At 38.8% G+C, this 13,905-nt stretch overlaps 1 protein-coding gene across 1 annotated transcript; it reads right to left on the bottom strand.

The window, feature by feature from the left end:
* Window positions 1-263: 263 nt before the first annotated feature.
* LOC145138091 (importin subunit beta-1) lies at window positions 264-4,724 on the bottom strand. The gene is made up of 3 exons (XM_079072240.1): window positions 4,598-4,724; window positions 1,346-3,783; window positions 264-1,269 (listed from the first exon to the last, which is right to left on the bottom strand). The coding sequence occupies exons 2-3, from the start codon at window positions 3,763-3,765 to the stop codon at window positions 1,071-1,073; spliced, it is 2,619 nt and encodes an 872-aa protein (XP_078928366.1). The 5' UTR covers window positions 3,766-3,783; window positions 4,598-4,724; the 3' UTR covers window positions 264-1,070.
* Window positions 4,725-13,905: the final 9,181 nt, after the last annotated feature.

The raw sequence follows: 13,905 nt of genomic DNA, 5'->3' as shown, positions 1-13,905 counted from the left end.
TATCATATTATACGCTTTTTCACAGTACAAGTACGAAAAGTTGTTTTTTGGTGAGTTGGAGTTGGGCGTTTTCATCCCACAAACAGTGTGAAGTGACTCGTATACTCTTCTACACGCCACGTTTGTTGTTTTTATTTGTGCAACACTTTTTCAGGAAGCATGATACATTGCACTCACTATATGTGTCGCCATCAACCTTTTCACACCATAACATTAGGCTTTTTTTTTCTAAAATCTAATAAAACCAACAAAAGGGTCGACACTTGAAAAGGTTTATACATGAAAACAAACAAAAAAGCAGTACAAATATTTGATTCCAAATAAAACCCGAACCAAAATTACAAAAAGCAATCAATCTCTCTCCTTACCAACAGTTTGAAAGAAATCTATTCCCACGAACTCTCTTTCATCACAAGCAGTGACATTCTCTGTATAAAATGCCATTTTCTCTCTCTCTCTCTCTCTACAAATCGGGAACCAAAACAGGATTTACACATGATTTTTGACAAAGAAAACTATATGCTTCGAGTTTTTAGACCAGAAAAAAAAAAAACAAACATGATTTCATGAATGCATTGTATTTTCAAATAAATTCAAAAACACCTACCGACGACTGACAAAAAAAAAAACAAAAAAACTAGCTTCCTAAATGTAATGCGGCCAACCCCCTACCTGGCTTTAAATAATGCACATGTGATGTGACCCAGACTCAAAATGAGAAGATAAAAAAAAATATAACGAAATAATAAAAGGAAAGAAAAAATGTATGATGTGATGCAAATGTAAAAGGTAATATACCCCCCCCCCCCCCCCCTCTCCCCCAGACAACCAAAACCACTGTGGACCCCACCAAGACGACACATGACACGGGCTAATTCATTCATTCATGTACTCTTTCTGAGGATTGAATCGAGATACACGATGTGAATTTGAAAAAGAATCAGCCCTTAGCTTGATATTACTATTTCGCCCTTGTCAGCTTGACATGAATGGTGTGATATGACCCGACCCGACCCGACCATATGCATGAAAAGCAAAAAATAATATTATGTACTGCCAGGCAGAGGGACTTAAACGGAAATTGCACGAGAGATTGCGAGCTTGGCCCATTCAGCAGATTCCTTAATCATATGATCATCTGATGACAAACATTCATTCAGAAAATCTTTGCTTGAAAGAGATTGTTGAATCAATGAACCCGCATTGCTTCCAAGAGTATCTGCTAAATCTCCAAGAACACCGATTGCTGTTTTCATCACAACTTCATCCCTGATATCATTATTCAAATACAAATAAATCACATGTCAAAAATAAACACTCAAATACAAATGAAACAAGAACTTACATGTCTTTCTCCATGTACATCAGATCAAGAAACTGAAGGATATGAGGCGCATAAGGAATCAGCAGCTGAGTTTTGGGAGAGTTTTTAAACCCCTGAAAAATCCCTGAATACGCCTCCAAAATCCCATTTCTCAAGAGGTTTGTGTACTCAATCATCTCATCATCAGCACCTGAAGTATGTGAAGACAACTCAGCAGCACTCTGGAGCATAGGCATGGCATACATCAAATACTTCTCAAAATTCTCTCCAATCGCAAGCGAAATATCACCAAAACAAGAAAAAATCGGAGGCTTCACGGATCGATGCAATTGGTTGCTTGACAAATCTTTAAGAAGCTGAGTCATAATCCCATCACACCAAGGCAACACCTTTTCCTCCAAAGCCCTACAAATATCACCCACCACACCTACAGTCACAGCACAGACCTGATACTCTTCAAAATTCTGAAGTCCCATTTCTAAATATTTATAAAAATCCGGCATGAATTTTGCAAAATCAGGACCCGTTGCGTATGCTAGAGCTCCAATTGCAAGCATTGCTTCTTCATGAACAGTGGCACTCCGGGATGCGAAAACCCTAAGAAAAAGATTCATGATTTGATCTGTGTATTGCATGAAGGGGTATCTTGTTGCATCTGATGCTCCGAGTTTTTGAATGATCACCTGCAAACACCCACACAGAAGACCCTGCAACTCATTCTGTTTCTCTCTTTCATCAGAGGAGAGCTTCTGTTCTTCTAAAGTCTGGTGGAGCTCCATCATGATGACAGGGACTAACTGTAACACCATGGGAATCGTTTCATCAGTAGAGCATCTCACAACTTCATTTAATGTTTCATAAGCAGCAGTTCTCAATCTAGACTCGTTAGCATCTTCTCTGTGAGTCACAGTCAAAAGAGACTGAACAATTTCCTGGAAAAATGGAGTCAATGGAGACGAGGGACCCACGTCTTCAAAACCCTGTGCCAGAAAGTACAGGGCCCCACAAGCTTTTTCAGCTACATTTGGAGCATCCTTCATGCTTTGGAGAAGAACAGTGATGATCTGTTGGCAATTTGAAGGGGTGATGATGGGTGTATCCATGGTGGATCCATGAAGAAATTCAAATATTCTTCCGAGTGTCCAAGCTGTGGTGTCTTTTACATGGTTGCTGGGGTCTTTGGTCAAAGCTGTGAGCATGAAATTTAGAGCAACATTGACTAAAGGAGTCAACTGATTGGGTGAAGGACCTTCCAAGATGGATCCAAAAGCATAAGTAGCTCCTTCCCTTTGTCTCCAATCTGGTTTTGTTATGTTTTCTTCAATGAAAGGCATCACAAGTGGAACAATATCATTCCCTACTGTTCTTGCAACTAAACCAAGACAGGTTCCTCCTGCCATTGCAAGATTCCAAGCACCTTCATCTTGATCTTGATCTTCTTCTTGCTTCAACAAAGTCTCTAGCAACATGGGAACAAGTGCAGGGAGAGCCTGTTTTATGAAGTAAAAACAAGGAATGTCTGAGTCAGCAGTAGTGAAGTCGCCTCCATATTCTTCCAAAATATCAATCTCTTCATCACAAATTGAACTCCAGAATTCAATTGCTTGTAAAGCCACTGGCTCTTCGTCTTCTTTAACAGCTTTAGCAGTGATGTTGAAGATATCTTGAATGTAAGGAGCTAGTTTCTCATAGTAGCTAGATGAGATGGAAACCAAACACTCAAAAGCTGCTTGGCGAATCTTTACTTCTGGAGATAAAGTTGCTTCACAAACAACTCTCATAATATAATCACGTTCCATTTCATTGGTGAAATTTGCTTGAGCAAAACCAAGAGCATTGTAAAGTGCTCTAGTTGCAGCAAGTCTGACATCATTACTAGCTTCACTTGCATTCATGCCTTGAACAACAGCTGTCAGGATTTTATTCACATGATCTTGTTCTACAACATCTGGAGAAACTTCTTCACACAAATACCCAAGAGTTTCTAAAGTGGCTTGCTTGACATGAACAGGGACTTGGTGAATGTTTGATAGAAGGGAGCCAATGAGCTCAGGCCATTGTTTTTGTGGAAGCTCTATTCCAGCAACTTTAGCTATAACTTGTGATGCGGTTGATCTTGCCTCATGAACAGGAGAGGTGAGTGTCTGTAATAGGTATGTCTTGATTTGTGATTTAACACCCACATCAAGTGATAACCATCTTTGGATGAGTTCATACTTTCTATGTTGCTCTTTTGCATCTAAAGCATTCTTCAGAATCAAACCAGCTAGTTTACGACTATCAACAGGCTTCTCATCATGAGCAAGTTCTCCAGAGAGAGATAACAGAAATCCAGGTAGATTTTGCTCCTGAAATTGCTTTAAACTCTCTTCAGCATGCTTCCGAACAGATCCATCAACAGCTTGTGCATTCAACAGAATTTGGGTAACTTCCAATGCCATAAATTTTTCTTGCAAACACTGTTTCACCATAAAAACAGGGTAAGATTATTTGAAACTAAAAACACCAAGAACACGTTACAAAAGCAAGATAAAGTCCATATTTCCAACATTTACAAACAACTGAATTTGAAATGTATGCAACTTTTAAAAAATTAGAAAAACAAAAGCCAAACCAATACTTTGTTGCTTAAATCGAGCTCACCTCTGCTAAAAAATTCAAAAAAACTGTCCCCAAAACTAGCACTAATAGCCAAACCAATAGGTTTTCTATAACCTAAATAAGAAACAGAAGTGATAGTAGAGCATTCATTAACCAACTGGCTGCGTTACTTATCAGCAAACCCAATTTACTTTAATCTGAATACAAATTAATCATACAATGTAACTTCGTCACGCCATCAAATAACTTCAAATTAAAGTGGGAGACGTAAAGCATAATTATAGCCTTACAAAAGAAAAACGAGACCATATAGGTCAACCACAATTAAATAACAATTTTATATCCTATGAAATTGACTGTCAACCGTCGGAAAAAGCCTGAAACTTTCTTCTCAAGCCAAACGACCAAAACTTACGACGGTTCAATAGATGACGTGATCTACACGTATAAAAACAAAATCATTGCTACCGCACAGTTTCCAACTACTAACGACTGAAATAAAAACCGATTACAGAGATGCGCAGATCAAATAATGAAATTCTGAACTTAAAAGTGATTATTTGACCAGTGTATAGTCAGATCGGAAATCCAACTTTTGTGGACATCAAACCCTAATAAATTGATCAATGAAAACTAATGAAACGGAATAAAGGGCACAATAACGATAATTACCTGATGATTAACTTATGAACACCTTCCGATCAGCAAACAAAGGCCCAAAAGCGGCGCTTCTGAAACCCTAGACAGAGAGGGAGAGAGAAGACTGGAACTACAAATGCATATCTGTCTATTGAGTTTTGGGAAGTATATGATATTAAAAAGACAAAATTGCAAAAATGGTCCTATAGTTTGACAAAAGTCATAAATTCAGTCCTTCTATTTTTCTTAATGCAAATGGTCCTTGTGGTTTGCAAAATTTGCACGAATGGTCCTTTTTACTAATTTCGTTAGTATTCAGCCGTTAGGGACTGAATTCGTAAGGACATTTTCGTCTTTTCAAATATAAAGGAACTAAATTTGTGACATTTGGTAAACCACAAAGACCATTTTTGTAATTCGTCTAAAAATAATGTAAATGCTAGAAAATGAGGGGAGAAGGATTCGAACTTGGGACCTCTCTCCCCTCTCCCTAATTGGATTTCACTTAATCCGTTAAAAACAACTCATCTCCAAACTACATTGAATAATTGGATCGATCAAGTTATCCAGAGTGTACACAACGCAAAGAAATATGACACACACACCACTAGCGGACACGACTTCGACGCACATCGATAACTTGTCCAACATCGATATTCTCAACTTGCAAATCGATACTTTAAATTGTTATGTCTATGGTTTATAATATAGTTCATTGTGATAAAAAAATTATGTTTATGAATGTTAAATTGTTGGTTTTATATATGTATGTAGGAAAATACAAAATACATGAAAATTATGAAAACTGGTTGAATTAGCGGTCAAACCGAAAACCATTCACCAAACCAATTCAACAAAAAAAATTTATATGTTGTTAAACTTATCCAGGATCTCGGATCTCAAAGATATCTAAGGATCTTTAAACCTATCCAGGATCTCGGATCTTAAAGGAGTCTTAGGATCCCGAACATACATCAGGATCCTGAACATTGCCATTATTATTTCCTAATAAGTTTAACGGCTATATTTTTGTTTATTTCTCACATGTGCAGAAATGGTCAACATATGACTTGTTCACAACGAATAATCACTCCAACCAGGCTTAAAAACCGGGAATACCAAGTCAAAGCACATTGCAAATATCAGTTCAACAGGATCCCGTAAATCTCGGACTTGTAGTTACTTAACCTATACTATAAATACACTTGTAAATGACACACAACAAGGACAATTCTCTGACACCTTACTCATATAGACTCACTTTATCACTTGTAATCGTATTGTCAAGCTCATATTTGTTATTTACATTCAAATCAGTAAGATCATACAAGGGAGGTGATCATTATCACCTCCTAAGGTTTTATGTCGGACAACCTAGCAAGGAGCAATGGCTTTCCTTGTAAACCACTCGTGTTATTTTTATATCAATTCGGTACTCACATTATTCACAACACCACAGCCTCTCATACACCTTGATTGATATCCACTTAGTCGATTTTAGACCAAAACAATTTGGCGCCCACCGTAGGACCGTGGTGTTCTTAATTCTCGAAAATTATGTCTACACAACCAACTTTATATTCTTCCTCTATTCCTCCCATTTCCTAAAAAAATCTTCCACCACCTCCAAAAGGACCTCCCGATTAGAGGAAAACTCACTATACCTCTAAAAAGAATACATATCCGATCATCAGCCATGTGTGTAACATCCCGACTCCCAGGTATAATATTTAATTAAATTATATTCATTTTGTCAGGGCAACTCGACGAGTTGGAGGCCCCAACTCGTCGAGTAAATATTGAGATGGTCGCGTGATTTTTAGAGTCTACTCGACGAGTTGGGGGAACCCGACTCGACGAGTAGGAGATGAGTGTGAAAACCCTAATTTTCAGGGTTTGCACCCTATTTAAAGGACCTTAAGTCCTTTACCCCTCCTCCCTCACCACCTTAACACTCTAAGAGAAATCCTAATCGAGTTATTATCATATGTGAGAGATAGAGGCTAAAAGTGTGTGTTTTAGTGCATTATTGGAAAGAGTTTGAGAAGCAAAAGGCTTGGAACAAGAAGGAGCCCTTGGATCCAGTATTATTTCAGTGTTAGCTGCCATTTGGAGGTAAAAAGCTATCACCTTGACCATTTGTTTGTTAGATCTCTTCACTAGGGAGTTTATGGCCATTTTTATCTTCTCTATGAGTCCTTTAGTTGTTTGAGCATGCCTTGAAGACGAGACTTCAGATCTGGACAATATGAGGTCCCTTAGGCCTAAAGATTCAAGCTTTGGCCAACTTTCATGCATTAAAACCTTATTCAGCTTTGGTTTGGCAACTTAGCCCTAGATGTCATGCATGAACGTAAAGCTTGCGGCTTTACGTGTTATTTCAGCCTTGGGAGGCTAGATCTAGAGTATGGGGCCTTAGTTCTGCTTAAAATGTCTGAATGAGAGAATGGACTGAATGGACTTGACGAGTTGGTGAGCCAACTCAACGGGTTGGTTAGGGTTTTCCCCGATAGTCTGGACGCTTTGCGGACTCGGTGAGTTGGTGAGACAACTCGGCGAGTTGAGTTGGATTTTCCAAATTTTTCAGAAGAAACGAAGGAACTCGACGAGTCGCATAGATGCACTTGACGAGTTGGGTCAACATAGATTGTTGACTCGAGTATTGACTTTCGTTGACTTATAGGGTTTGGTCAAGTTATGGATTATGGAGACCATGGAGGGGTAAAATGGTCTTTCACCCTTTCCGAGAGTTAGAAAAGGGGTTAGCTTAACATCTTTAGAGTTGTTGTTATAAAGTGTTAATTAGATATGATTATGTTATGTAGGCGGAGTCTAGATCGATCGTTGAGTACGAGACCTACCTGCTTACGTACGAGGTGAGTCTTTTCACTATACTTACCTGAGTGGTAATACTGTGTGACCGGAGGGTCTTTTTGAGTTATTGACCGGAGGGTCTTATTTAAGTTACTGACCGGAGGGTCTTATGTGCTTATTCTGAGTTATTTGATATCATGCATTTTGTCTTTGTGATTTATGTTGTATATTATTCTGTGCCTTATTGAGCTAGGACCGGAGGGTCCAAACTGAGTTGTGAGACCGGAGGGTCTTCACTGAGATAGCGGACTAGAGGGTCCGACCCGAGCTGTGAGACCGGAGGGTCCTTATTGAGGTGTAGCAATGAGAGGCTAATTATTTATGTGTGGTATTTTGGGGAACTCACTACGCTTCATGCTTACAGTGTTGTGTGAAATGTGTTTCAGGTACCTCTCAGGATCGCGGGAAGGCGCCGACTTGATTGTACACACCGGCTTGAGATTATGTTTTGAGGATTCTGGGATATTGTCAAAACATTTTGTTGTCTTGTGTTTTGAACAACTTATACATTTGGGTTTTTGAGAAAATGAGATTGTGTTTTATGATGTTTTAAAAATTGAAAATTTTGTTTGAAAATTTAGAGTGTTACAAGTTGGTATTAGAGCTTTTGTTTGAGGGATTCGGATGTACTCTCGGGTATGTCTGGACTCGGACTGAGGATTTGAGAAAATTTTCTAAAAAGAAATGATTTTTCTAAAACGAGTAAGAGCTTTTAAGAGAAAACGAGATGAAGCAGTGTGTACAATCAGTCAGAGCCCGAACGGTGATTTCCCAAAATACCATTACTTGTTTATATTATGAGATACTTATGATATATTAGAGTTGCATGCTAGAGGATAGGCTAGGTACTTCAGGAATTTAGAGCTAGAGTTGTCTGATTCATTATGCCTTAGCCTAGGGGATGATATTGATTGATATTATCTGCTATTTGTTTTGTGTATGTGTTGAGTAGGAGTACCTAGCAGGAATCTTTTAGAGAGAGTTTTGAGTCGAGGAGTAATCTAGGAGAGATACCTAGATATGCATTGAGAAATCTACTGAGAGAGTAGTTTGATACCCGTGAGGGATATAGTACTTGTGAATTAGGATCATAGGAGGAGGACTTGGGGCGACTACATGTTGGTGTGGAAGGTAGTATTGGGCCCGTACTACTAAAAGCACCAGATCTGTATGTGACCCAAGTAAGAACCTTAGGATACTAAGGAGTATGTAGGGGTGGGTAATGGCGTAAGTGCTTGAGCTAGACTCTGATGATTTTCATGTTTGTGTTTCAGAGACACTATGGTGATTACCCGCAACAACCCAGGGGCAGTGGTACTAGTGACGAGGATATTCGCAGGGTCATTGTTGAGGAGGTGGCCGCAGCTATCAGGGAGGTCATACCAGAGATGTTCGGGTCTATTAAGACCATGCTGATTGAGACATTTGATGAGTGATACACTGCTGTCACGGAGGCTGTTGTTGCTGCTGCGAGGCCACAGGGGGGTGACTCGTTGTTGTTTCGAGAGTTCGGCAACACGAAGCCACCAGAGTTTTGTTGGGTTTTATGTACTCTAACATTCATATGGTGCACATACAACTCTAATGCTTTGGATATAAGTTTTATCTATCTATACATGTAATAAACATTTTCCAAAGCATGAAACTTAATCTAGCATGCAAGGTGATATTTGAATCATAAACAACTAGTTAGAATATTACCTTGTGTAGTAGCTTGAATAACTTGGCCTCAAGAAATCTTAGCACCCCAAGTGTGATGCCTCAAATGGAATCATAAAACACCAAGAGAAACTTAGAATGAATATGGAGAGATTATGGAGACTATAAATCGGATTCTCTTTCTTAGTGTGTAAGGTGTCACCGATTTCAAGCTTATATATATATATATATATATATATATATATATATATGTGTGTGTGTGTGTGTGTGTAGAATATCAAGGGTCATGTGTAACCCTAATCCATACACATTAGTCCATGACCCATCCATTTGATTTGGATAACCACTTAATGGATTAACCATAAGCCCATCACAAATCAAATCATGGATCTTTAGCCCAATTCATATGTATCATTCTAATTAGTCTCTTTTGATCACTAAATTAATTTTTGATCAATACTAATTAAATAATATGATTCCTCGATTAATATATTATACTTATAATATGTTAATAAATCATAATTAACTTCTTACCCAAATATCTCTCCTAACATATTGCTTTGATGAATGCAACCCAAATGGACCATGCTACTATCGGGTCAAGTACATACCAATTATAGTTATGGGCTTAGACACCTTTTCCAACAGTCTCCCACTTAGATAAGTCTAATAACTGTAATTGCCAATGTAACTTAATATCCGATTAGCAATCGTAGCTCTCAAAAAGCCGCTGACATACTCTTATGTTTCCATTAGATAAGTTATCATATAATCCTCTGTTCTACAAGATATCATGCGGGCAAATACATGGAACATAGTCATAATTATTGTCTTGCAGTTTGTTTCCCGATTTCCGATTTGTTTGACATAGAACTTAATTGAACACATCAATAGAGTTCTGACCGGGCCCGACACATAAGTCAAAACAAAATCATCGAGGGGCCTAAGATATCGCTTTTAATCCTCATAGGATAAAAGGAACAGATAAACTTCAACTTATATGCTTGTACTAACTATTCATTGAATCATACATAACAACACGTTTTATAACATCGAGTTACTGATGCATTTTCGCACTATCAATGCACAATCAACAAATAATCGCCAACTCATATATCTTGGTTTGAAGATTATACGATATTATCGTCTCACAATCACCCGTGATAAATTCCATGAAGTGATATGTGAGTGTGGGTTTAGTCCAATACTCAAATCTTATTTCAAGAGCACTCGTGAATGTTTGTATCAATCTTTTGCTATGTCTAACTCCTTAGACAATCATACAAAAACCCATTCATGAAAGTCTTCTTTCATGACCTACTTCCAAAGTATGATCGACTGTGGATAGTTTGAATAATCTTATTATTCTGGAAGTCAAAACATGCAAAATGAAACAATAGTAAATAATTGACACAAGACAGTAACATTACTTATAAATAAAAAACACCTTTTATTCAATCATCAAATGTCAATTGCATTTTAACTATTACAAGTTTCTGATATTCTGTCTAATCACTAAAACTAATATCGTCCTTCAGTCCGACACTACTAGCGTGCCGCAAGTGCTTAACCCTACTCAGTCCCTTCGTAAGGGGATCTGCTGGATTCTCTTCTGACGATACCCTCTTAACCACGAGGAGTCCCTCTTCTACTTGATGTCTTATTAAGTGATATTTTCTGTTGATGTGTCTTGATCTGCTATGATCTCTTGGTTCCTTGGATAAGGCAACCGCACTGTCGTTATCACAGAAAATCTCCACGGGCTCCTTTATAGTTGGTACAACTCCAAGGTCTCCGATGAAGGTCTTCAGCCATATCACCTCCTTCGATGCTTCACTTTCTACTGTATACTCTGATTCACACGTTGAATCAACTACAGTCTCCTGTTTGGAATTTTTCCAAGTTATTGCTCCTCCATTTAGGGTAAATATCCAGCCCGACTGAGAGCGGAAATTATCTATATCGGTCTGAAAGTTGGCATCACTATACCTTACCACTCTTAAGTCATCACTCCCTCCAAGGGTAAGGATCCAGTCCTTAGTCCTTCGCAGGTACTTAAGAACGTTCTTTACCGCAGTCTAGTGAGCTTTACTAGGGTTCCCTTGATACCTGCTAACCATGCTCAAGGCAAAAGCTACATCAGCGCGAGTACATGTCATAACATACATGATCAAACCAACTGCGGAAGCATATGGTATCTGACTCATTTCTGCTATTTCATCATCAGTACTCGGACATTGAGTCTTACTCAGTCTAGCATTGCTTTGGATAAGTAGTTCTCCTCTCTTGGAATCCTGCATGTTGAATCGTTTCAACACCTTGTCCAAGTAGGTACTTTGACTAAGTCCTATTAGTCTTTTACTCCTATTTCTCAAAATCCTTATCCCTATAATATAAGCATCTTCTTCGAGATCCTTCATAGCGAAACACTTCCCAAGCTAGGACTTAACCTTCTGTAAGGTTGGGATGTCATTTCCTATGAGCAGTATGTCATCCACATACAACACAAGAAAGCTAACTATACTCCCACTAGCTTTGACATACACGCAAGACTCATCCTCACTTCTCGAAAAACCAAACTCTTTGACTTTCTCATCGAAACAAAGATTCCATCTGCAAGATGCTTGTTTTAATCCATAAATGGATTTCTCAAGCTTACACACTCTATTAGGATGCTTTGCATCGACAAAATCCTCTGGCTGATTCATGTAAACATCCTCAGCCAACTTTCCATTAAGGAAAGCGGTTTTGACATCCATTTGCCATATTTCATAATCATGAAATGTAGCTATGGCTAGCATAACGCTTATAGATTTAATTTTGGCCACTGGTGAAAAGGTCTCATCATAGTCAACTCCAGGAGTTTGAGTAAAGCCCTTTGCAACCAATCGCGCCTTATAAGTGTGTAATTTCCCAACCATGTCGGTCTTCTTCTTGAAGATCCATTTGCACCCGACTGTCTTACGGCCTGGTACATTATCAACCAAGTTCCATACTTGATTTTCATACGTGGACTGAATCTCGCTGTCCATTGCCTCTTTCCATTTTGCAGACTCAGGGCCTGCCATGGCTTCCTTGTAGTTGTTAGGTTCATCCAAATTTACCAGTGTACTATCACTGATAATATTTATCACCATCAGAAGTAATATGGAAACCATAAAACTCAGGTGTCTGTCTAACTCTACTGTAACGCCTCATAGGTAAGGACTCGTCAATCGGTTCAACTGGAGTTTCCTCCTCAGGTTGAGTGCTAGTGTTTGAGGTTCCTTCATCACTTAACTCTTGAAGCTCTTCAAGGTCAATTTGCCTCACACTGTCCCCTTGGCATATGAGTTCTCTCTCGCAAAAGACTCATCTCCTTGCAACGAAGACAACATTGTCACTCGGTCTATAGAAGAGATATCCAAAGGATTTCTGTGGGTAGCCGATGAAAATACATCGCTCACTTCGAGGTTCGAGCTTGTCGTGAGTTTCTTTTCTCACAAAAGCATCGCAAAACCCAAACTTTGATGTGTGCTAACGCGGGAACCTTCCCTGTCCACATCTCGTGAGGTGTTTTGGAAACCTTTTTAGTTGGGACTAGATTAAGGATATGGACGACAGTCTCTAAGGCATACCCCCATAATGAGATAGGTAACGAAGCTCGACTCATCATGGAACGAACCATGTCCAGCAAGGTTCGATTGCGCCTCTCAGATAAACCATTAAGTTGTGGTGTCCTAGGTGGCGTCAATTGTGAAATAATTCCACATTCCTTAAGATAGTCGTGGAACTCGATACTAAGATACTCTCCTCCTCGATTGGATCAAAGCATCTTTATCTTTCTGCCCAATTGATTCTCCACTTCTTGCTTAAACTCTTTGAACTTTTCAAAGGTTTCTGACTTATGCTTGATTAAGTAGATATAGCCATGTCTATTGTAATCATCAGTAACATTCGCATAGAAGCGGTTAGCATCCCTTGTGGCGGTTCTGAAGGGTCCACGCACATCTGTGTGTATGAGATCCAACTGACCCTCAACCCCTGCACAAGTGCCAGTGAAGGGTGACTTTGTCATCTTTCCAAGTAAACAAGATTCACAAGTATCATCTGACTTTAAGTCAAATGACTCCAACACTCCATCCTTTTGACGTTGGGCTATTTGCTTCTTGTTAACATGTCCAATTCAACAATGCCATAAGCATGCTTTATTAAAATCATTGGATGAATCGATATGCAACACATTATTTCCTAAGTTATCTACAACCATCACAGTTTCATATATGTCATTGCAAGGTAATGCTTCAAAATAAAATACACCATTGTAATAAGCATTAATACTACCAATTTCATTATTAAAATAAAAGGCAAAACCTTGTTCATACAAACTGTGAAAGGAAATAATATTCCTCGCCATCTCAAACGAGTAGCAACAATTATTCAAATCTAATTTTAAACCATTTCTAAGTAACAAAGAATAAACTCCAATCTTGGTGACATACGACTTTCCCCTATTCCCCATGATTAAGTTTATATTCCCGTGCTCAACATCCCTACTTCTTTTTAGTCCTTGCAAATCAGAACAAATGTGTAAGCCACATCCTGTATCAAGGACCCAAGAATTAGCACGTGATGAGTTATTAGATAGAATAGTATAAATACCTGCAAAGGAGGGTTTGATCTTCCCATTTTTTATGTCCTGCAAGTATTTCGGGCAGCTTCGTCTCCAGTGCCCTTTTTCATGGCAATGGAAGCACTCGACTTCCTTAGGGTTGGAAGAGGGTGTGACAGAACCAACTTTGGTTCCACTAGAAGAGGATCCAGCATGG

The sequence above is a fragment of the Lactuca virosa genome, chromosome 9 (assembly GCF_052849685.1).
Source record: "Lactuca virosa cultivar CGN04683 chromosome 9, Lactuca_virosa_CGN04683_v6, whole genome shotgun sequence".
Taxonomy (NCBI): Eukaryota; Viridiplantae; Streptophyta; class Magnoliopsida; order Asterales; family Asteraceae; genus Lactuca; species Lactuca virosa.
This window is presented reverse-complemented; position numbering and strand designations above follow the sequence as displayed.